This window comes from Anastrepha ludens, chromosome 4 (assembly GCF_028408465.1).
Source record: "Anastrepha ludens isolate Willacy chromosome 4, idAnaLude1.1, whole genome shotgun sequence".
Taxonomy (NCBI): domain Eukaryota; kingdom Metazoa; phylum Arthropoda; class Insecta; order Diptera; family Tephritidae; genus Anastrepha; species Anastrepha ludens.
Window position 1 is genome coordinate 19233468 of NC_071500.1, and position 25737 is coordinate 19259204.

At 38.5% G+C, this 25737-nt stretch overlaps 2 protein-coding genes across 2 annotated transcripts; one reads left to right on the forward strand and one right to left on the reverse strand.

Moving 5' to 3' along the window:
- Positions 1-15652: 15652 nt before the first annotated feature.
- On the reverse strand, positions 15653-16990 carry LOC128860934 (lysosomal aspartic protease-like). The gene is made up of 2 exons (XM_054098734.1): positions 16925-16990; positions 15653-16825 (listed from the first exon to the last, which is right to left on the reverse strand). The coding sequence occupies exon 2, from the start codon at positions 16819-16821 to the stop codon at positions 15697-15699; it is 1125 nt and encodes a 374-aa protein (XP_053954709.1). The 5' UTR covers positions 16822-16825; positions 16925-16990; the 3' UTR covers positions 15653-15696.
- A 3165-nt stretch (positions 16991-20155) lies between these two features.
- Positions 20156-21525, forward strand: LOC128860815 (lysosomal aspartic protease-like). Its single transcript, XM_054098572.1, has 2 exons — positions 20156-20242; positions 20341-21525. Exon 2 carries the CDS (start codon positions 20345-20347, stop codon positions 21467-21469), a length of 1125 nt encoding a protein of 374 aa, XP_053954547.1. The 5' UTR covers positions 20156-20242; positions 20341-20344; the 3' UTR covers positions 21470-21525.
- The last annotated feature ends 4212 nt before the right edge of the window (positions 21526-25737 follow it).

Here is a 25737-nt window from a genome sequence, read left to right on the forward strand (position 1 = left end):
TATTGAAGTAGTTTTTTAGTCTTGCATCGTGCGTTTTTGCGTTTTTTTTATTGCGTCTGCTACCGTGTCAATATTTAGGTCGCGCTCGAGATCAGAGCTACGGATAAACCAAGGAGCCTGGCCCCTTTTCAAAAGTTGAATCTTACTTTGGCTGGAGCAGCTCTATAACTGTGCGCCGTAGGACCATATATGCTTCAAAATCTGTTTATATGTAATTATTTTATTATTGGTTTAATTATTTATTATAGCACTAATTCCTTTCCCATAAGCCAATACAAATTTCAATACTTTAATTCCATTTCTTCTTTATTTTTCTTTACATGTGCTTTCGATCTTGGCTTGGCGTTCGCAGTCATTCCCAGGTATGTTGCAGTATTTGAGGAGTGAACTTGTGTATCATGTATATATATTGGAACTTACGAGAGGGTTCAATAAGTATCCGTGATAGAAATGAAGACACCATATTTCAAAAAAAAATTTTTTCAACATAGCCCCCTTTTAGAAAGATACGCTAGTACCAATGCCCCGGCTATGAATTTATCCCCTCCAAAAAATAGGATTTGTCGAACTCTCCAAAATATGCCTCTGTCTCGGCGTTGATTTTCTCGTTAAAAAAAAAAAAATTCCCGCGAGCCATTCTTCATGTTGAAATAGAAGTTTGAAAAGGTCTAGCCAAGGAGCACCAGGAGATTTGGTGGCTCCTAAAACACTCAAGCTAAAAAGCCCATTGAATTTAAAGCTCTGGAAAGCGGATAGATAGTCAAGGAGGGAAGGAGAAAAGTATCAGAGAAAGAGATACGAAACGAAGGGAGAAAAGTCTCAGGGATTCAGACCGCATGAATACGGGGGGAGCGGGGGGGGGGGGGGGGGGGTTGCGGCAGCAATTCATAACGTAATTCATGCAATTTGGCGGCGGCAACTCCGGATAAATTGGCTGGTGCATTATCGTGGTGAAACAGCACCTTCTTTTTTGCCAAATGCGACCGTGTCTCCTTCGATTTTTTGTGAAAGCTGTCCAATAACTCACTGTACCAGTGATCGATCTTCCTTATTCTAAAAAACCCATGAGGATGACGCACTCGCATCCTAAGAAATCGGCGCCATGACCTTTCCTTTCAATGGGACTATTTTCGCCGTCTTTGGAGCAGATCCACTGGGAGAAATCCATTGTTTCGATTGTTTCTTAGTTTTTGATGTATTTAGACTTTTGATATGTTTGATGTTTTGATGTCGAGGACTTTTTGAATGATTTTCTCGGTAATCACGTCCGCCGGTCGTCCTGGTCGCCCCTCATCAAAAACGTTAAACCAAAATCTAACTGTCGTCATAGATGGCAAAACATCCCCATAGACAGCATTCAGCTTTGCTTTTATCTCCTCGCATTTTTCCCATCTAAAATCAAAAAGCAAATTATCGAACGGTACTGCTCTTTTTCCATCTTAGCGAAAATTACGAAACACATCTCACTCGAATAGCTGCCAAATCCAAACTAACCTATCAATCAGTCTGATATTTGTTGTGGCGTCGTTTGATAGATGGCAGCACACGATTCTAACACCAACTTCCCTCACGAAAGCCCTCTGTCATCAAACACGGGTACTTATTCAACCACCCTGGTATTTGATCCTGTTCTGGGGGACTCTAACATAGATACCGTCAACATAGTAGTCATGCCCGGTTCATACTGCTTGCTAAAGGTACACCGCATTTGGGACCATCATAGTAAGTATTATCTTACTAAACTTTTCTTGCGAAATATTACACATACATGCGTCTTAGCTTTGTCCTTAACTCCCATCTCTGTAGCTTTAATTTTACTTTGCGGTACCGCAGTTAGGCACTGGGCACTTCGTAGGGTGAAGCTGGACCATTTTTGTCTCTTCATATACGCATTGGTCTACTCACCAATGTGTGGTTATCTCCTTTCTGTGCTGTGCTGCCATTCTTTCATATGCCCCTCTTCTAGCTCATTCGCGGACCAGTCTTTCATTTTTCAACGTCGTTATGCTTTACTATATTACCTGGCGTAACTGTTTCTTTAGCTATCGTTTCTATAGTCGCCCTTTCGGACACATATCTCGGGCAGCAAAATAAGATATGTTCCGCATTTGCATTGGAACTACCGCTAAACGCGCACTCCCGTGCGTTATCATGGCCAAATCTATGAAGGTGCTCTCTGATCTCTGAAATGCCATGTCGCGCCAGGAATTGCGTCAGGTAAAGCGTTTCACCATGTCTTCGCTCAACACATGTCTGTTTACGCTACCGATAAGTCTGTGTGCCCACCTCCCTTTTGTCGCTAAGTCGCAGCGGTTTTGCCACGCACACCTGCTCCTTTGTCCATCTTCTTTGCGCTCATCAGCCGTAAGTCGTCTATTTAGACATTGGGCTTACCCTCGAAACTATTTCCATATTCTTGGAGTAGAATTTCTGTATCAGGGCTTTTTCCCACAAATAAGTGAGGACTGGCTAACTTAAGCTAGGAGCGCTCTCCTGCTCTGGCTGGGACCACCTTGCTAGCACTGTCGAATATATTTATGCATGAATATGAATATGTGAATAAGTGCATGCGTGTACTTCTATTAAATTTAATGGCTACGATTTGCGCTCGAAATGTGCATGCTTGATTATGTTAAATTTGTAGATGTGAGGATGTTCCTCAAGCGAATATAAACGTTGGCTTTTGGATGTGTGTTAGTGCAAACATTTAGTTGCGCAACTTAAGAAAAACTTATGTTTGTGCATACTTAAGTAAGTACTAAAAAATTTTATGTAATGCAAATTCATGCCTGCGGGTTATGTTGTGGCAAGCAACATACAGAATTACTTGTGCGCTTCATTTATTGAGGCTCCTGCGGTTAGGTTTGGATTTTTTAAACTACTGCTTAAGTTTTATAAAATCGTACTACTTGCCAGAACATGGAGTAGTTCCGAAGCGGTGGTCTCTTATGAGTGTGAAAAGTATTTGAATTAGGCGCTCCGCCTTTTTCTCTTGCAAGTAGCTGATGAATTCTGGGTAGGATTTATTTTTCACTACCTTTCTTTTGTGCATTCGTTAGAGATAAATATTCTTTTTGCTGATGCTGCAACTACTGCCTTAAGTTGTAATTGGCTAAGCCATTTGCGAGATAAAGCCAAAAAGTGTGAAAATGGTGTGGGCAAATGGGGTGATGCATTGTTGCTGAAAAGCTAATTGAGGCAGCTTGATATCATTATACAATTTCGATGGACCTAAATTACGAAAAAAAATTTTCGGAGCAGCTTTTTTTTCAATTTTGTGGGATAAAAGTTAAAAAAGTAGGCCCCACTTACTTTTTTGATTCTGCCAATAGCGACATAGTTCACAATCTCTTCTCCAACATAAGTAAGCATGCCCCTGTTAATTTTTTAAGGTTTTATAGATGTGTGGTATCAAAATCGCCCTTGACATGAAATTGGTGTAAGGCACCAATAATTAAACAAAACTATTTTAGCTCAAAAGAGCCGTGCACAGCTGGCTAACTTTTCTATACTAATTAAGAAAAATCGCATTAAATTCTAGTTTCACTACTACGGCTCGAGGGGTTCCTGTGTGTTCACTAATATTCAGATCAATCGGGATTTTCAACCTCGCGTGTGCAATTTTACTGCAAATTTTCTTTGTCCCTACCAACGCTTCAGCCCTTCAGCTTATCATCATCCGGAAACCCTTGTAACAATCATCGTGAATTTGAACCAAAAACACAAATTTTTTTGCAAGAGCTCGACTCGAGCGTCACCTAGACGAGCAGTTTGTTGGCAAAAAAGTATGTAACAAAATGTAATTTGAATACGAGTAGAATTGGACCATACGGGGATTTGTAGAAATATTTCGATCCCACCGCCAGGTAGACAGTAATATTTTTAGAATACAAAGAAGCCTATAACCTACTCAGAAAATGTCTTCATCTATCAGTAAAGGTTCCGTAAATTTTAATTAATCCGTTTCGGATATTAGCGTATACAAACAGGCAAAAGTTTAAAAAATAAGTTTAGTAAGCTATGTGAAACTTTTTATATCATCCATAATCACTTTCTCATAATATTTCCAAGGTAACAAGAAGACGGATATACCATGTTTTTACAATGTGGATATTTCGGCTAGCCGATGTAAAATAACGTTTGCTTACTATGAGAAATAATAAAAATATAAAAACATACGTATATTTTAAGTGCACCTCATCGTATTGACATTACAGTCCAGGGTGGACCATTATATATCTACGAGCGTACGCCCGTTTTGGGTGTTTGGCCTCCTCCTATTTGTGGTGTGCGTCTTGATGTTGATCCACAAATGGAGGGACCTACAGTTTCAAGCCGACTCCGAACGGCAGCTATTTTTATGAGGAGCTTTTTCATGGCAGAAATACACTCGGAGGTTTGCCATTGCCTGCCGAGGGGCGACCGCTATTAGAAAAAAAACTTTTTCTTTATTTTGGTCTTTCACCGATATTCGAACCTACGTTCTCTCTCTGAATTCTGAATGTTAGTCACGCACCAACTCATTCGGCTACGGCGGCCGAACCATTACCTCCTCTAAAATGCGCCTCCATTTCTCTTTACATTCCGCTGTCGCTCTGTGTTGTGGATCTTCAGTGTTCGTATATTCCCATAAATATTTTGTAACCATCTTCGCCGCGGTTGGTGTCTTTTTCACACCTTTTCTGGTTTTGCTTCAAAAATTTATTCTTAGGACGTGCCCATACCAACGTTCATTCAAGGCCATTCAGAACACTTTGTTTTGGTAAGCCACAAAACAGAAACCCATTGTAAAGAAAATTACAAAACGGAAATGGAACTGACTTGGCCACATACTACGCCGACCTAACAACGACGTCATCAGAACTGTAGTTGAATGGCACTCGCAAGCCAGCTACCGCAGGCGGAGACCGTCACTTGAGACATTTGGAGAAGGATTATTGAGACGGAGCTGGAAAAGACAAAGAAAATATGGAGTGAAGTTAAAATAGTAGCTCAAAATCGGGACCAATGGAAACACTTTGTTGAGGTCCTGTAAGGATTGAATATATATAAAAACGCAATTTTTGCGACTTAAAAGACCACGTTACATTTCGATCTGTGTTTGTACCATAGTTCGTGGTTACACCGTATACGGCAGGTACCCTCTTCTACTCGTAAAGGGCCAAATATTTTCCTAAGAATGTTTCTATCAAATCGTATCAGTTAGCTTTGAGGATCCATGTTTCAAAACCGCAAGTTTTTGCTCCCTTGATATCAATGAAGATTTCACAAGGTTCATATACCCGAAATATGGCCTGTTAGCTGCCTGAGTGCGATCTTGTATTGATAAGAATGGCTCTACCTTTATGTTGAGTTCTATGCCCAGATATTAAAACTCATGCATGAGCTCGAAACTATAACCTCCGATTCTGATGCGACTATTTTAAACAGATGGTGTCATCTACTTGGTTTTATCATGATTTACCTTGAGGCCCGCTGGTCTTGCATCTCGCACTAGCCGCATAAAAACGTTCTGAAGAGCCTCCTTATTTCTCGCAAGTGTGGCAATGTCATTCGAATATGCGAATATTCATCTATTGCGTTGATTGCTGAATGCTAAATTAAAAAAAAAAATAGTTTACAGTCGGTCGCCTTATCTTATGCCTAATTCCATTTCAAGTTCGTCTGATATTTCTCCATTTATTTCTTTTTTTTTGCGTTTGAGTGGATGAGAGTCATATCAATCAAGTTTATAAATAATATTTTTGGGGTATACCCACAATTTTTGAGATGTTAATCGACATATTTAAGCGCACTTGCTATGGCCTACTTTAAACTGTTCACAATCAAATAAACGCCAGACTGAATATACAGAAAATATTGATTAGGAACGGCTTTTAACCGACCCTTCTTATCTACTGCAGTTATTAACTTATCTTAAAAATTTCACAAAGCTTAGACACAAATGTGGCTAATTGTCTTTTGTTTACATGTATGTCCCTATGTATAATTGGCGCGTACTCCACATGCTAAGGTTTTTTTTCGAGCTTTTCCGCCAAAGGATTCAAGCCTGGAATCCTTTCGCTGTATTTTCCATTATCTGTTGCTTGTGGAAAATTATTTTAGTATTGCATGCCTGTTTGATATAAGCCAAATATCGTGTACAAAAATATATACAGGGTTCTACTACAATTTCGTGAAATGAATGTGCCATAATTTTCATAAACGGGGTCTGATGTCATTTAAAATGGAATTTTTCAACGACAAAAAAAGAAGAAAATACAGCAGAATAAATGTAAAACGCATTTTAGCTCTGACCCACCTCTCAAAACTGATTGAGACTATCTGCCACTTTAAATTTCAGCTGAGCTGATACAACCAATTAACTAAAATCATTGACACAAGCACAGAATTCGCAGAAGAATACTCGAAATTTGTGTACGCAAATATTATTGCTTAATTTTCAGTTAACACGCGAAACCACTTCATTTGCAGGCAAATTTCGAGTATCAAATTATTTTTGAATGATAGGAATCTAATTGATCATGCGGAGCTCTCTCAGAAGTACACCACAGTTCAATTCGACTGCGCGGAGAAAAAACGTATTTTGAGAAAAGCGCGATTAAAGTTTTCGTTCTTACTCATCTTTCGTTCGACGCTCATCACTTCACTGACTTTATAGGGCGTTTTCAGACTTTATATTAAACTTAAAACATTGTACAGATAAAAAGAATAGATTGTAAATGAATTTTGAAAGCAAAAAAATGGATACTGTGAAAGTGCTGAGAAGCTGCCCCCCTTAAAGTCAATAAAGTCGACTTGTGGCCCTGCTTAGAAGGCTGCGCAAAGTATTTAGTGAAAAAAAGTAAAATGGAAACTGTGGACCAACCTATAAAAAACTTTTCCTTCGTACACGGTGCTGTGCTGTTGTTTTTACACCGTCCCATTTGCTGTCGGCATCTGCTAGCTTACGCAACATCGAACTTCTCCAAGTAATCTTTGGCCGATCGCGACCTCTGTTCGCTTGAGGGTCTAAGTCCTGTGTCGTTCTCGTGATGCTGATGACAATTTTTTTACCACTTTTAAAAATTGTAGGAACAACCGTACTTTTCCATACATCAATATGTAAAGGGTGATTTTTTAAGAGCTGTAGGAAAGTTTTTCAAAAAACCTCACGTAAAATTCAGAAATTCAGAAAAATGCATGAAATTTTTATTTAAATCGATAGTACAGTCCATATAATTTAATGTATGAAGATTATTTCATGCAAATGATGACCACGACTGCGCTTCAAATGGTCCATCCGCAACACCGTTATCATGCATCAGCCCTACTATTCACCAAATTTGGCCCCATGCGCCTTTTTTTTGTTCTCGAGATTGAATAGGCCCATGCAAGGACGGCGTTTTGCGACGATTGCGGAGATAAAAACCGAATCGCTTAGAGAGCTCAAGGACATACCAAAAAGTGCATATCAGAACCGCTTCGAGGATTGGAAAAAAGTGCTGACACAAGTGTATTATATATAAGGGGGACTACTTTGAAGGAGATAAACTAGAAATTGATGAATAAATAAATATTTTTGAGAAAAATGAAAACTCACCTTATATTTTTGAACACACCTCGTAAATTAATGTGAAAAAATTGCATATGTTAACTGATGCTAGGCTCTCTAACGGAGGAGTTTAATTATTAAACAGTGAGGATTAATTGGTATCGTTATTACTTCCCATGATTCCAGGGCGGAACAAAGGGCCGCATTAATAACTAAAATTAAAAATAAGGAGACTCGTTATCCGTTTTAAATAAGTCACCGGAATTTTCAGAATTGTCAGTATGTACAATAACTCATTTAAATATATGATAGATCCAGAGGCTAACGATTCATCGAAAATTGACTTGAGGGGCAGAGTAAGGAAAAGAACAAAGTTTGAAAATATCAACTGAAAGACCACCAGCCTCTCTTTTTTGTAGAGGGTTTTAAAACTAAACTTCCCTTTTCAACATCTGCCATTGACAAACTCAAACATCACTAACTCATCGCTAACAAAATTTGCTTTAAAAATCAGCAAATAGTTTTACCACTTCAGAGGGAGTGGTAGTTACTTTATTGTTCAGAAAACCAGCAGATGGAACTCCAGCAGTGTAATTTACTCACTTTAAGCGATTCAATAATTATGTGAGCAGCCAATCAGCTGCCTCCTTGATTCTGGCTACCTCTGCCTGGAACACACTGCAGTAATCCGGTAACCTGAATTTGAGTTTGATGGGGAGTTCTTTGCAGAATACTCCTCCTCCAACCCTACCGTCCAACTTCGAGCCATCCGTGAATAGGTGAACCAGGCCCTGTCCCTAAGTGTTGCCCCCGGTCCACTCCGTGAAACACCAAATTGAAAAAAAAGTGTTTTTGGTTGCGGTCGACCCTCGGCAGGTAATGGAAAACCTTCAAGTGGGTTTCTGCCATGAAAAAGCTTCTAAAAAAAAACACAAAAAAAAAAAAAATACCTGCCATTCGGAATGGGCTTAAAATTTATGGTTTCTCCATTTGTGAAACAACATCAAAACGCACGCCCCAAAAAAGTAGAATGTTTTTAAAAAAATATGCATAAACCTTGCCATTACTTTCCGACCTCGGATTTTAGATGACTTATTTGATAAATTCGTAAAATCTTTTAATGCTGATGATCTGTACACGACGGTTAGTAATTTTTTTTCAAAAAAAATTATCTCAAATATGATAATAAGAGTGCACCGTAAGGCGTGCTTCAAATATTGTGTGAGTGAATAATTTTCGAACCACTCACCTTAAAAGGATATTCATAAGCTAACACTTCCAAAGCTTTTATTCATAAAGGAAGTTATTAAAAAACTCATATTAATTGAATCCTTTGCTTTGCACATAATTTTTAATTAGCTGCAAATATTTACTTCATTCACATTTCATTTGGCGCTTTGAGAATTTGTATTTGCCCTCATACTCATCATCATCATCATTATTGTTGGCGTGCCAGTTCGGGTTGAACCTTGGCCTCCGTCATACTAAAACTGCTAAAGACATACCCAATTACTTTTGGCGCCGCTTAATTAAGCTTTGTGGGTTGAATGAAAGATGTTGCTTAAAATGTTTCATGAAATGAGCAAAGGAGTCAAATGGAAAAGGGGAACGTGTCACAGTTAATCATGACAGATCTGCGAACACGCATAAGCAGCCACATAAACAAACATTTACTCGTACGTATGCAAATGCGCTTGAGTGCAAAATAAATGAGATGAAAGGCAAAGGTAAATAAATAAAAGGAAATATTGCATGCAGAATATGTAACTGAAGGCTTGTGAACCGCAATATACTTACACTTTTGCAATATATTCACATATTTACTTATGTCTGCATGCTAGTGATTTTTCGATAAAAGGACCTATTTCGATTTTATACTTTTCGCTGCCAGAGCGATATTTAAATGTCACTACCATCTACTATAAAAATAGTTTGATGAAAATTTAAAATATTTTATTTAGTGCTACGTTTATTGCGGTGGAAGTAAAAATAAGATAAAATCATTTAAACAGGTTATATCAAAATCCACAGGTGCTTATGCATGCCTACGCATATGGGTGGAAATTGTTGATCTTGATTTTGGGGGCTACTTCTTACGGAATTCCAAAATCTCGAGACTTCTTCCGAAATGTCGAACATTTTTCATATTACTTTTTTGAAATTTTTTTTCTTTTGCAATTGGATTGAATTTGTCTCAGATACCTCCTACCCGGTTATCGGCATCCCATTGACTGTTGGTAAAGAGGAATTCCGCCACTTTTTTCTCAGGAAAGTGCAGAAAAGATGGAGCTCTATTTCTTTATATGCTATTTTGAAAATCATGTGGCCTCAGTGCAATAGACGGAGAGCTCAGAAAGTCCTGTGCATTTAAGTTAGTTTTGGTGAATTTGACAATTGAGTGAAGTCCATATAGAAAATAAGCAAGCAGAATGTAGGCACGTGCAGATGTTTTTCTTGTATATTTTTTGATTTCCACACACTTTCACTTATTCTTGCTCTGTCTCTCTTCTTTTCTTTCTCTACTCCTCTTAATCTTCCTTTTATTTTCTGTACTGACATCTCGACACTTGGGATGGCGAAATGTTGTATTTTATCATGCACAATCTTATATTTGTTAGTGCCTCACTTATATTGTGATTTTGTACTTCAAAAACGGGAAATTTTATATTTAATTTTACAAATTTTATAACCCTGGTTAATGTCAACTTTCTTTCAACAAAAAATTATTTCAAATCATATCTACAACTGAAGCACATGCCGCTTGTAAACAGTTAATAATTTATACCGGCCACTAATGCTGAGATTTCGATACTTAAAAACCACGGAAAACCTGAAATTACGCGTTTGGCATCCTCAGTGCACACCTAATATTTGTTAGGCCACACGCCGACCAAAAGCAGCGCTTCAAGTATTTGCGTATTTATCTGTCTGCTACGCCAAATGTGGCAGCGCACAATTGAAGCACATACACAAATATACATATAAATACTTATATACATGTACATAAGTGCTGTGTGGTGAGTGTAGCGGGGCGTATGAGTGACATTTGGCTGAGATTGCCAATGAAAGTGACATTTGTGGCGGCTATTTAATTCCAAATGTGTTTATATTCATACACTGTTATGCAGGTACATTTTGTTATTGCTGTATTTTTCTGCATATACTTATTCTTATACTTATAAATGTCGTTAAGAGCGAATAGTTATACAATATAAAAATGTATAAATAATGCTTAACTTTATGGGTACCTACAATTTTTCAAGCTGTGGAAATTTTTTTGCTGATTTACTTAATTCAATTTTATTTTATTTTCACGGGCAATGCATAAATATAAAGAATATTCAGATTATGATATTTACTCGTGAATACTCATCAAACATATATGTACATTAGGCCGGGTCGATTTGTGGGGAGGCAAAAAAATCGCCCATTGCTCTGTGAAAATCATATTTTAGGGATCAAAATAAGAAACTTTGCCGAAGGAACCATACCTCTAAAACGAATTCTGATGTCCCCCAATTTGGGTCGAACTTTTTAGTTTCTTTTCTATAACTCACTTAAATTAATTTTTTCATTTACATATCTTCTGACTAAATAAATTTCTTAAAAGAAAAAATAGATATTATTATAAATAAATAAAAATAAAGAAAAAACTTAGCCATTTAGCTGATTTTTTCATGATAAGGCCAAAAATGGTGCTATTTTAAAATGATTGTATGGGGAACCCCCAGGGGAGTTTCAGGGGGTGTACTTGACTAGTTGGGTACTTATCACATTAACTTGACTGGAGTACAACTTTGAAGGCGATGCAAAGATTGCTTTTACTAAAAATTTAATAGAAAGCTAGAAATATTACTTCTCATATTACGTTTTATAGGATATCTCTGCCCGAGTTTTGTTCAGTGTATTTGTGCGCTTGCCGCAGTTGGCAAATTTCCACGATAAAAGTGGATTATTTATATATCCGTATTTTATTGAATTGCCCATAATCAATTTACAAATTTCATCCTGATTATTAGAAATGTGTGCACATACGCTCGCTGCTCGCTGAAGTAATAACTTTTCTTTTTGCCATATGAAACGCAAAGAAACATATGACTTTCAAGCGCTAATAAATAAAATACCGACACCTATGCGTGTATGTGTACTCCTGTACAGCTTATACATATTTTCAGCGCAAACATTCATATGCATACACAAATGCCACTTTCATCTAACCACCACTTGCGGCTATAAAGGAGAATTTAAAATACACACAAACAATAAATTTGCGCATCAACTGGAATACGAATTTCAATGCACTTTAAATATTTGCTAAGGTGCGCACATATGTGGAGACATATATGTGGCTATATATATACCTATTATATACTTAGACATATACATGCACATATTACGTTTATATGTATGTTTACTTTAGTATATATATGTTTATTTATTTGTTGTGTTTGCGTTCACATGAATATGTTTATTGAGATATAAAAGAAATTTGTGGCACCATTACTTTTCACTAAAGCCAGGTGGTAGAAATTCTGCAGGCTATAGCGAGCCAACAGGGAATTTTACTACTATCAAACCGGTGCGTTTTTTGTGGATTTCAATATAAGTGCAGGACCACTCTTTTACATGTGCCTTATACCTATATATACAGTTTGCCAAGAAAGTACTTCGACATTTACTAATCTAGCACAAATCAGACATATTACTTGCATTAATTTTGTAATTTAATAAATTTTTCAACACCCTCTAAAATCCGAATTCAAATGTCGGCACTTCCGACATGGGTAAATACCTGTAGCGGAGTGGTTCACAATGGACCCAACAACACTAGTTTCGGACCAGAAATATTGAACTCCTTTTCAGGTTTTCCCTGTAGGTTAGTTTTTGTTGTTTGTATACACAAACACATATACGTACTTACATATTCATATTAATATTGACATTATTGCTGGGTTGCCAGCAGTTTGTGACTGCAGATTCATTCATGCAGCGCGCGCTTTGAAAATTCTTTATTTGCGAAACAAAAGAGCTGCACGAAATTGTGAAATGTAAGTAGATGCATACATACATACAAACTTACATCCGTATGAATATAGTTATGTTTATTAATATGAAAATATGTATAAGATGTTGCAAATCGATAAAACCCAATCACCCCCGGCACTAAAAGAAGAACGAGGACAGTAATAAAAACCATTTAAATTTCAAAGGCCGCAGCGAAAAAAGGAATTTACAGATGGGTTGAACGTTTCGAAAGAAGGTGATGCAGCATGAAAGTCGAAATAAAAAAAATACCCCAAAAACAAATCAAAAAGCCAAATTTATTTCAGGCATATAAAAAAGCGTGTACCCTTTGTTACGCCGTGGTTATATGGTAGTCATCTGAGTATTATGTTTTTTATTACTTATTATTTATTTTAAATATAATATTATATAAAATTTTGCAAATATAGGTTTGCTGTACTAATACTTTCTAAGCATAAAATGGTTTATATTTTTTTGATTTGATAGAATGAAAGTCTAGGTTGAGTGAAAACACTTGACCGTACCCACAAATCCTACACTGCATTTGAGCACTTCCAAGAGACAGGAGATATGTGACAGGCGACAGGAGGCTGGGGACAGGAGACATGAGACAGGAGACAGCAGACAGGAGACGGGAGACAGGAGATATGTGACAGGAGACAAGAGACAGGAGCGGGAGACAGGAGATAGGAGACAGGAGATAGGAGATAGGAGACAAGAGACGGGAGACAGGAGACAGGAGACAGGAGATAGGAGACATGAGACAGGAGATAGGAGATAGGAGACAGGAGACAGGAGACAAGAGACAAGAGACAAGAGACAAGAGACAAGAGACAAGAGACAAGAGACAAGAGACAAGAGACAAGAGACAAGAGACAAGAGACAATAGACAAGAGACAAGAGACAAGAGACAAGAGACGGGAGACGGGAGACGGGAGGCAGGAGACAGGAGACAGGAGACAGGAGTAGGAGACAGGAGATAGGAGATAGGAGATAGGAGACAGGAGACAGGAGATAGGAGATAGGAGATAGGAGATAGGAGATAGGAGATAGGAGACAAGAGACGGGAGACAGGAGACTGGAGACAGGATATACGAGAAAGGAGACAGGAGACAAGAGACAGGAGACAAGAGACAGGTGACTGGAGACAGGAGACAGGAGTCACAAGACAGGAGGCAGGGCACAGGTGAGAGGTGATAGGTGATAGGTGACAGGTGACAGTTGCACAGACTTCGCATGATTAACCCTTTCGCTAAAAGTTTTTAACGGGTAGTTTTGAAAATCCAATTCTTTCAATTCTTACTCTCCTTGGCGCTAAAAAATCAATCCCTATTCAAAATATTTTTGCCTTAATTCGATTTGTTGAATGTATAGATACAAATTTTGTATATGGCAAAGAAATATGCCGGACTTTCATTTAGTTTTATATTTAAATTTTTTTTATTTCAATGGTTAAAATACATAAAAATTCTTCCCTTTCAATAAATATATATAAAAATATATATGAAATAAAAATTAAACACTTGAAGTTCATGTAAACTAACATGTAAACGGATGGCTCCAGGACCGAGCACGGCTCCGGCTCTGGGGTCTACGTGGAATTCAGCGGGACAAAACTGCACTTTGCTCTTGGAATGCATGCATCTGTGTTTCAAGCGGAGCTGTATGCTCTTGAAGAAGCGATGAACTTTGTTGTGGAAAACAGATGGAGAGGCAGATCTACATGTGCCTGCAGCGACAGCCCAGCTGTGCTCATGACCTTAGACTGCCCCCTAACCACATCAGGGGTAGTCGTCGAGTTCTGTAAATCCAGGCTGAACTATGTCGGTAGACAAAATAGCCTGAAGCTAACATGGGTCCCAGAAAACGTGAGTATCGTGGATAACGAGACCTCTGACTCCTTTGCTAGGATGGGCTCTGACGCCAACTTCTTTGGCCCGGAGGTCGTTCAGCCACTCCCTTCTGCAGCCGTCAAAGCCACGGTTAACAAATGGGTTACTTTTACCCACAGGCGAGCATGGTAAGCTGAGAGAGGTCGCAGATGGACTAAACTGATGTTACGTGTCATTTCCGACCGACTGTCATAGATCCTCCTGTCATTAAGCAGAAGGGACTACAGACAGCTGGTTGGACTGATGACGGGGCACTCTATATGACAGACAGTGCACTCTGCCCAGCGTGCGGAGAGGAAGATGAGATGGCGGACTACTTCCTATGCGTCTTCGCTCGAATGAGGCTTTAGGTTTTTGGCACTGATGTGTTAAGAAGCGGCCACTTTGGCTCCTTAGCACCACAAGATCTACACAGACCTACTTTTAGAGATGTTAAATTAAAAAGATTAATAGTGAATGATTTCTACATATTTGATATATTAAAAAAATATATATGGTTACACAGATATGTAATTTTTATGAAGCCAAACATCTTTTGCACAAAAAAATCAAATAATATGACCCTTTTTTTAAATTATCTTCGATAATTTTCTCTTTTTCTGCGTGTGTATAACCACGAAGACAACTACGGTTCAAAACAGCTACAAAGTTTTCAAATAGCCAGCGCTGGTAGCTTTTGAAGCAAGGACAACACAATGTTGCAGACCGGCTATAGATCTCTCCGCTCAGCATAAAATTACGCGCGGATGCATCTGCTAGAAGCCACCTTTTAGACACATCCTGACATACATTAAACAACCTCTAAGCTCGATGAAACACACATCAGCTTTGAAATACATTTACGGAGAGTCCATTTTATTTTCTTCACAAACTCTTTCTTTTGAATGCTATAATCGGGGCCAAATTTTCATCTATTGTAGAGAGATAGCATCAGGTACCATGTGAAACCCCGCTACCTAATAATTGTCTGGCGCGAAAAAGATAGTCTCTAGCATCTAACAATAGATGACATCACCGTCGATGAAGCTGACTGATGGCCAAACCGCTACCAGAACAACAGCAATAAACTCCAACTTGGCATCTGTGTATATTCCACACCCCTAATACCCATCACGTTCAAGCCAATTAAGTGTAAATATTTTTTTAAATACAATTTATTAAAAATGTTCCAAAACCAAATGGAATCTTGCAAATTTCACATAAATTTCTCAAAATACCGTTTCAAAATTCATCAAACGTATGCACTTAAGCGACTGGGGCAAAACCAATGCGGCTGTTGCCCATATCGAATTCAGTGTAGTACATTCCTATGAAGATATCACCCAAGATCCAGAAGTCAGTGCCCATGTAGCTGACAGCAGGTGAGCATTGACCATCTTCGTTGAGAATATATTGCGAAGCTGGTACGGAGAAAGTAGTTCCACCAATAACGAATTCCATATCAGGCAGAGACTCCATGAGTGAACAATCGACCACACCATCATAATCGGGATCAACGACATTCATGTAGACACTGTAGGCATTGTATGGGGCAATGATGAGGGAGGTGCCAGTATCGGCGATGGCTTGGCAACCACTGCTGCACATCACTTGCCCGTCAATGGTAGCGCCATCCAAACTGAATTGCCAGTAGCCTTGTTCGGTGATAGATGTGTAGGTGAGTTCCCCCTGGTAGTAGCTGGAATCGGAACCACCCAAAATCATTTCACCACCTTGATCGGAGGTACCAGCGCGGGCCAAGTAGAAGGAGAATACGTCGTTGCTAACCAATCCCTGGGAATACAAGTTGTAGAACGGTGGCACAACGTTGTCAACAGCGATAGATTGGTAAGCCATGCCCATAATACCATCGAAGTTCGAGTAGACGAAGCTGGTGCCAGGTTCGTCAATGGCTTCAGCGAATACTTGGTTTGAAATGCTGAAACCGGCTACTGAAACTGTATCCTGCGACAGGTAACCAGTCAAACTACCGGAGCCATAAGCGATGGAAAAGCTCTCGCCATTAGCAACATAAGTGCTGGAGGCGCTGGAGTCGTATTTATTGTGATTTTGACAAGCTTGGTTGCTGGTGGGGCAGCTGGATGAAGGCACCCACAAGCTTGAGGAACCTGTGTCGAAGAGCACCAAGAAGTCCTGTGCTGGTGTGCCAATGGTAATCTTACCATAGTAAGACATATTCAGTTCATTGTCCAACGTTTCGGAGGTACTGCGTGCACTGGGAACATTGTATTTGGAACGCAACAAGGCGATTTCGGATTTCATGGATGCGCGAGTCCTACGATAGTTGGGGTTCTTGTAGATGGGCACACGCACCAAATTGGCCGAGACCAAAGCGGCGCAAATGCTGAGGAATACCAAGAACTTGAACATTTTTCTGTTTGGAATGAGAAGAGAAGTTTTTTATTAAGTAAATATTTGTATACGAGGGTCTTATGAAGGATATGTGGATAAAAAATGCTGTAAAATTTCTTACCTTTGAGGATTGAGTAACTGTCGTATAGCACCAAATGATGATATACAACTATGCCATAAATTTTTTGCGCATCGCCTTTATAGTCGAGCTGTGGTGTTAAGTTGCGACAGCTCCGCATTATCAATTAGATTCGTATCTTTCAAAAGTAATTTGATATACTAAATTGTATGCCAAAATCGCGTAAGCGGTTATCGCTCCAATTAAGAAGAAGAAATTGTATGGGTTTGTTATTTGTTTTGTGTAATTCTGATTAAAGAGTGGGAAACTTTTATTTACGTGATATTTGTTGTAGATTGAATTATACAAATATGTTTTTTTTTTTTTTATAACTTACTTTATTTGCAATCTATCTACTATAAGACATTCAGCAAATTAGATCTTATAAGATAATGGCAGCGGTAGTTTTGCTTTTGTGCAAATCTACATAGAAATTACAACAGCTTATTAACTTGTACAGTTCGTTCTTAAATTATTAAAATTCATTAGTACTTCAAGATTGCTTAAATTCATTGTTTGTTAATATTATCACTTAAGATTAACTTACTTAATTTTACCTTAAAGTTTATAGGTTGAGTAGATTCATACTAGAGGAATGGCAAGTCTAAGATATGATTGCGTTTTAACCGTATAGTTTCATTGGTTGTGTCTAATAAACAAATAGCAGCTGTATGTATAAAAATTTATTGTTAGGCAATTTTTTTTCCTTTTATTTATTTGCTAAGTAGCTTTAGAGGGAATCCGCTGCCGGGATGATCAACTAATTGATGGGACGTAGATTAGCGCATTGCCCGAAGCTGTCGGAGAAAAGAACATCCAGTGACCTGAATCGTCTAACTCCCAAACCTGGTCATTTTCACATCCAAGAGATTTCATTCCCTCCTTACACGAATTGACTAATTTGGATCTGCTCCATGGTATCGTCAGTGCTTTGATTGGGGCTTGACTATCGGAAAAAATGTTGATATCTTCCTTACTCCCTAAGCATTTTGCATGTCTGCAGAAACACTTCTGCCTGAAAAATACTAGTAGTACCCGGAAGTTTTAAGATTGGCTGATTGCCTAAGATATATTGGCTGATTTAGAGAAAATCCCTACTCTGACTCGCGATTCCATCTTGGAACCGTCAGTGAAGACACAGGTGCAAGCTTCGGTGCAAAGTTTCCCCTCAATCCAATCCTGCCTATTTGGAAAAATTGGTCTGCCTCGACCCTCAAACTCCAGTCAGCAGTTGCAAATATTTGCCGCATACGAAGGGACAAAAATGCTACCATGCCCCTTGGGAGATGCCTCCAGAGGTCAACATAATCGCAAAGAGTTGGTTGCATGACTTTGAACACTTATTCAAGGCTACTAAATTTTCTCGATTATATATGCAAAGGTGATTTATCATTTTGTAGCCTTTGAGGTGCACTTTCTTATGCTTTTGTGAATTTTCATGTTTTCCTTTGCAATAAAAATATTGAAATAATTTAATTTCGTTTTGCGTTATTAGTGAAAACAGGGATTGAAAGCAACGAAGCGACCAAAAATATGCCAAGTAGAAAGTGAAGGACTGGTATACGACGACATAGCGCAGCATAAGAACGGTACTATTGTTCAGCTCAAGCGGCCAAGGTAGCCAAGCGGGCTGGTGCGTGACTAACTCTCAGCAGTGCACTGGTTCGAAACTCCGGGCACGAAACACCAAATTGTAAGAAAAAGTTTTTTTCTAACATCGGTCACTCTTTGTGTGTCCAAACCTCCGAGTGTCTTTCTGCTATGAAAAAGCTCCTCATAAAAATAAAATATCTGCCGTTCGAAAGCGGCATAAAACTATATGCCCCTCTATTTTTGAGAAACATCAAGACGCACACCAAAAATAGAAGGAGAGGCTCGGCCAAACACTCAAAAAAGGTATACGCGCCACTATAAATATATTCATATTTATGTGTACATAATCTTGGCCGCATACGGAATTGCTCGTGCGCCTTCCGATTATAGCCTTTTGCTGCATGATGCACTTCCTGTATGGATGTTTCTTCACCTGCCTGGCGAAGTCGAAAAGTAGTGCCGCGAGCTTTTTGCCATTCAGGACAAGGAAGCGTACCAACTCGATTAATTATAGTCAGAGATTCGTCGTCGCTGTCTTTACTTCAAGATTTATTTATGTGGAGTGAAAAAAAAATATTTAACCAGAATATATTAAATATTTTATTCCACCTAAAAAGTTGTACTATTGTAAAAAAATCATTTCCTCATCATCTGCACCAAGACCTTTAATCTGCCTAAAGCATTGGAGAACGAGATTTCACATATTTTAATTAATATTTAATATCTAATTTTAAGGTGTGTTGCGTCAGTTTAATATCGCAATTATCTGCAGATGGTAGTCATAATTATATTCAATGATAACATGAACAAAGAAATATTAAAAAATCTGAGCTATTACCTACTTCTCTATATTTATTTATCTATTTTGTAATTCACAAATTGAAAATACTGAATACTGAAGTTCAACGAAAAAGTTGATTCATAAAAATTATTCATTGAGGAATATTTTTACCGTTGCCAATCTGTATCCATATCTACAAACATATCTAAGTATAATACGAGAAGCCATTTTTTGCACAGTTGGTTCAATTGAAAAAAAATGATAAATCGAAATAAGTGAGACAAATTGGACGACATTGTAATTCTATTATAATTTTACTCAATGATTCAACTCAAAGATAGGACTCAACTAGACGGATTGAGGGAGTAAAATGAACAAAATCAAAACAAAAATTGCCTTTTTCTCACGTATGGTTACGTAAAGTTAAATTTGATATTATTGATAATTGTTAATAATAAAAACTGCTGCATAGTAGTTATAAAAAAAGTAGCAATAAAGTTAAACAAAAATTCTATTTATATTATATAACAACCATCGAGCAACAGAAAAACTAAGTTTCGCATATAAAAAATATTCGTTATCTAACAACTGTTAAGGAGTCATATTTTCAAAATAAAACTTATACATAACTGTTATTTCCCTGCTATCTGCTATCAATTTACCTTAAACTTCAGCTGATACAGTCATTTGACATTTGACCAAGCGAATATTCGAATTGTATACAAACAAATATTATCGGCAAATACTTGCTAAATACGTAAGCCACTTCACTTGAAGACATAAAATTTGCTGTATCAAATTATTTTTGGTGATACGAATCTAATTGATAATGCGGAGCTGTCACAACTTAACACCACAGCTCGACTATAAAAGCGATGCGCAAAAAATTTATGGCATAGTTGTATATCATCATTTGGTGCTATACGACAGTTACTCAATCCTCAAAGGTAAGAAATGTTACAAAGCTTTTCGCCAAACATCCTTAATAAGTCTCCCATATGCAAATATTTACTTAATAAAAAACTTCTCTTCTCATTCCAAACAGCAAAATGTTCAAGTTCTTGGTATTCCTCAGCATTTGCGCCGCTTTGGTCTCGGCCAATTTGGTGCGCGTGCCCATCTACAAGAACCCCAACTATCGTAGGACTCGCGCATCCATGAAATCCGAGATCGCCTTGTTGCGTTCCAAATACAATGTTCCCAGTGCACGCAGTACCTCCGAAACGTTGGACAATGAACTGAATATGTCTTACTACGGCAAGATTACCATTGGCACACCAGCACAGGACTTCTTGGTGCTCTTCGATACAGGTTCCTCAAACTTGTGGGTGCCCTCATCCAGCTGCCCCACCAGCAACCAAGCTTGTCAAAATCACAATAAATACGACTCCAGCGCTTCCAGCACTTATGTTGCTAATGGCGAGAGCTTTTCCATCGCTTATGGCTCCGGTAGTTTGACTGGTTACCTGTCGCAGGATACAGTTTCAGTAGCCGGTTTCAGCATCTCAAACCAAGTATTCGCTGAAGCCATTGACGAACCTGGCACCAGCTTCGTCTACTCGAACTTCGATGGTATTATGGGCATGGCTTACCAATCTATCGCTGTTGACAACGTTGTGCCACCGTTCTACAACTTGTATTCCCAGGGATTGGTTAGCAACGACGTATTCTCCTTCTACTTGGCCCGCGCTGGTACCTCCGATCAAGGTGGTGAAATGATTTTGGGTGGTTCCGATTCCAGCTACTACCAGGGGGAACTCACCTACACATCTATCACCGAACAAGGCTACTGGCAATTCAGTTTGGATGGCGCTACCATTGACGGGCAAGTGATGTGCAGCAGTGGTTGCCAAGCCATCGCCGATACTGGCACCTCCCTCATCGTTGCCCCATACAATGCCTACAGTGTCTACATGAATGTCGTTGATCCCGATTATGATGGTGTGGTCGATTGTTCACTCATGGAGTCTCTGCCTGATATGGAATTCGTTATTGGTGGAACTACTTTCTCCGTACCAGCTTCGCAATATATTCTCAACGAAGATGGTCAATGCTCACCTGCTGTCAGCTACATGGGCACTGACTTCTGGATCTTGGGTGATATCTTCATTGGAATGTACTACACTGAATTCGATATGGGCAACAGCCGCATTGGTTTTGCCCCAGTCGCTTAAGTGCATACGTTTGATGAATTTTGAAACGGTATTTTGAGAAATTTATGTGAAATTTACAAGATTCCATTTGGTTTTGTAACATTTTTAATAAATTGTATTTAAAAAAATATTTACACTTAATTGGCTTGAACGTGATGGGTATTAGGGGTGTGGAATATACACAGATGCCAAGTTGGAGTTTATTGCTGTTGTTCTGGTAGCGGTTTGGCCATCAGTCAGCACCATCGACGGTGATGTCATCTTTCATTAGATGCTGGAAACGGTATATTTCGAGATAGACAATTGTTAGATGGGTCGATCTTAGAGGCATGTGAAAGGCGATTAGTAGTATGGGATGTTCCTTCAAGTGTCGAATATATATAAGTTGAGTATGTTGGGGTTTTTTCTGAATAGAACGGAATTTATCCCTCTACTATATTGAATTGTTCTGTTTAACTATATTTAACTTGTTTGTTACCTGTGATGAAGTAATATGGATTCTACGTCAATACAACGTGATTTCTTTCTCATTACAATACAAATGTGGAAGAATCCCTGTGAAGGGTCTGAATGGAAAGTTGTCGTATGTGGAATATTATATGTACTTGAAGATATAATTGGCGCTTTCACCCTGTTGTTGTGTTTGACCGAGCTCCTCCTTTTGTTCTACAAGTTTTAAGGCGACTGAAAACGTCGGATATATTTTTTATGCAGAGCTTTTTCATGGCAGAAATACACTCGGAGGCTCGCCCTTGCCTGCCGAGGGACGACCGCTATTAAAAAAAACCATTTTCTTAATTTTGGTGTTTCACAGAGATTCGAATCTACCTACTAGCGAGTGGTAGTCACGCACCGACTCTTTCGGCTACGGCGGCCGCCGCCGAATATTAATTTAGTTCATTCTAAATTTTTTATTCAAATATTTTGGAAATTGAGAATAATAACTAGGAGGGCAGAAACAGCAGGGCGGTGAAGTGAGTCACCGCTAGTGTATAATATCTGAAGTGGATGTTTTGAAGGGAACGAAATGGATATTGACGAAAACAAAACAGAAGTCACTTTACTTTTTAAGCGCACTTCGTATCAAAGAAAATTCTATTCGCCTTTCCTTTCTACAAGGATATTAATATTATTATAAACGATATACTGCACCTTTCTTGTCTTTTGCCAGAATATGTGACAATATTTGCTATTGTGCTGAAACTGGTCCTGTGTCTCGTGACGATTTTGCATGTCAAATGCAAATAAAGATGTGCATTTGTGTGCGTGTGTATAATGCATACATAGCATAAGCTGTTTATGTAAGTGTGTGAGCAAACAATATTGATTGCAATATCCAGACGTTTGACGTTTTCAAGTTCTACGAAGGATTATTCCTTGTTCTTCGAAATCTACGTAAAATAAACAAAACAAAATACTTTAAGAGCCTTAACACGAAAGTCACTTTTTGCATGCATACGTAATGCAGGTATATAATAATTGTGAATGAAATGTGTATGTGTGTGTGTGTATGTGCAAATAAGTATTAAACACTGTACTGTTCATTTAAGTTCTTAATAATTACGTGACTATTGCATATGTGCCTGTGTTCATAATTTATTCTAATAAACTACTAAGTAAAATCAACATCAGTACTATTTAGTACATTGAAATATGGTTGCTCGAAGAAGAGAATGCTTTAAGCATTTTCGTAAATATTTTACAAAGGTCCGATTTGAAGATTTTGCATAACGGGACAGATATCTGTAAACGGTCATATTTTCCCTGATTTTCATTAAAATTATTTAAAATGAAGAATTTAAAATATATTTTCTTCAAAATTGGCATACAGTTTATTTATAATATACAATAAATTAATATACAATTTTTTTCTTTATTTTAATCATTTAAAATGGCGGATGTACACTCAATTCTTCCAGAAACGTCGCAGCGGGGCTTCTCAATCGGTGGGCATTGTAGCATCGGCGTCAGTGACCTGAATACAAATAACCCAAACATTTTTTTTTATTAATGTGATAATTTCTATATGAATTAAAAACAAATGAAAAAAATCGTTGAATAAAATTTTTTTTGACAAATAATAAAAATTAATTTTGGGGCGAATATTCCTACTATTTTTGCTTCGAAAAAATTTTTATTTTTTTTTAATTTCGAAAACTTGTATCCACATAAATAATATCATAAGCAAGATGTGTGCAAAATTTCCGGGCAAACGGTCAATAACTTTTCGAGTTATCGTGTACGCCAATTCGAAAAATATAGTTTTGAAAAAAACGCGTCTAAAGTTTGAATACAACGTAACTATACCTCTCCCAGCGCTCGAACGCAAAGAATAAAGTCGTCACGGTTGACGATCTATAATATAAGAAATACTTAAATTTACGTTCTAAAATTTTTTTGGCATATTCTTAAAGGGTTATAAATATTAACATTTTGTGAAAGACAAACATTTTTTTTTTCAACTATCCTCTATAGTTTCGCAGAGTTTTAGCGTGATCTGTCAATTAGCTTGTTTTTGGCATTTAATTATATCAGTCAACCGCAGGTGTGCTCTGCGATTTTCCCTATGGATAAAAGTATCGATCAAATAATTTGTCTTAAATTTTGTGTTTTGAACGGGATTTCGTGTGCCGAGCCGTTGAAATTGTTGCAGAAAGTCTATGGCGAGTGTGCTTTATCAAAAGCATGGGTCTATGAGTGGTATAAAGCTTTTACAGAGGGCTGAGAAGCCGTAGAAGATTTGCCCCGAACTGGTCGCCAATGAACGTCTTGAACGTATGAAAACGTCGACAAAGTCAAGGAAATGGTGCTGGGAAACCATCATTTAAGTTTGAGCGAGGTAGCTCGTGACCATAGCGTGTTTCACAAATCAATTCGCCACATTTTAAAACATCAATTGGGCATGAGACGCGTGGCTGCTCGACTCGTTCCAAGAGAGTTGAATTTCCTTCAAAAAATTCAGCGGAAGAAGGTGGCGGAAGACATACTTGAACAAGTCCAACGTTTGCCCCGGTGACTTTCCCAAAACTTATATTGGCACTCTGCGGACGCCGCTTTAAGTCGATAGATGCCATTGAGGGGAATTCGCTGAAGGAGCTGAAGAAGATCTCTTCAAACGCGTTTAAAACGTACTTAGATGATTACACTTATCCTTGGCCTTATGTGTAATGCTTCGATTGGAACCTATTTGAAGGCGACAAAACACATTTTGTGGATTAAACAATTACTTTGTGTTTTATTGAACAATTCCTGGTACTTTTTTGATAGAATGTATTTTGTTCATCAACGAAACAGCAACTTTCTGGCTGAAAAAAAGTAGCATCAATTCACTTTCATTCTCTCCATTTAGCAGAATACATGGACGCCATTGTTGCTCCAACAGGAATCATTCTCGGTTTTAAAATATTCCTTGTTGTTGTTGTTGCTGTTGCTAGATGACTCTACAACCGTATGTCGGTTTTGGCCGAATCTCAAACATTGCGCCATCGAGCTCGTTTCGCTACTGGCTGGCGCTCGTCGCCTGTTAGTGACACCGAGTGCAGCCAGGTTATGCCAGGTTACTTGATCTCCTCAACGGAGATGGGGTCTTCTTCTTCTTCAACGTCCATCAGTGGGTTCCCTCTCGAAGGATTGCCGTGTCCGAGCACTTTCGCTCATTCTCGAGACATGGACAAGCCAGCACAGCTGCTGTACTTTAATATGCTTGACTATATCCACATCTTGGTATAGTTCGTACAGCTCGCTGTTCCATCAGATGCGGAACTCATTCTCGCCTACGCGATGTGAACGAAAGATTTTTCGGATAATGTTTCTCTCGGAGGCTTCCAGTGCTCTCTCATCGGTTGTCGTAATCGTCCAAGCTTGGCGTCATATACAAGGACGGGGATGATTAGGCTTTTGTATAATGTTTTTTTTTTTTCGTTTTTCGAGAGTGAGCTCTCTCTAGTCCCTAATTGTCTACTGAACCCAAAATAATACCTGTTGGCAAGATTTATTCTTCGTTTAATCTCTAGACTGACGGAGAAGAAAGGAGAATCGACATCTTTTCGACGACTTCAAAGCCGCATTCGACAGTAAGGAAAGGAGTTACTTGTATGCCGCGATGTCTGAATTTGGTATCCCCACAAACTAATACGGGTATGCAAGATGACGTTGCTCAACACCAGCTGCGCCTTCAGAATTGGGAAGGACCTCTCCGAGCCGTTTGATACCAAACGAGGTTTCAGACAGGGCGACTCGCTGCCGTGTGACTTCCTTAACCTGATGTTGGAAGGCATCGTAAGCGCCGC

Bases quoted from the DNA above. Each gene is read 5' to 3' on its own strand.
- LOC128860815 (XM_054098572.1), top strand. From the start codon at position 20,345: ATGTTCAAGTTCTTGGTATTCCTCAGCATTTGCGCCGCTTTGGTCTCG.
- LOC128860934 (XM_054098734.1), bottom strand. From the start codon at position 16,821: ATGTTCAAGTTCTTGGTATTCCTCAGCATTTGCGCCGCTTTGGTCTCG.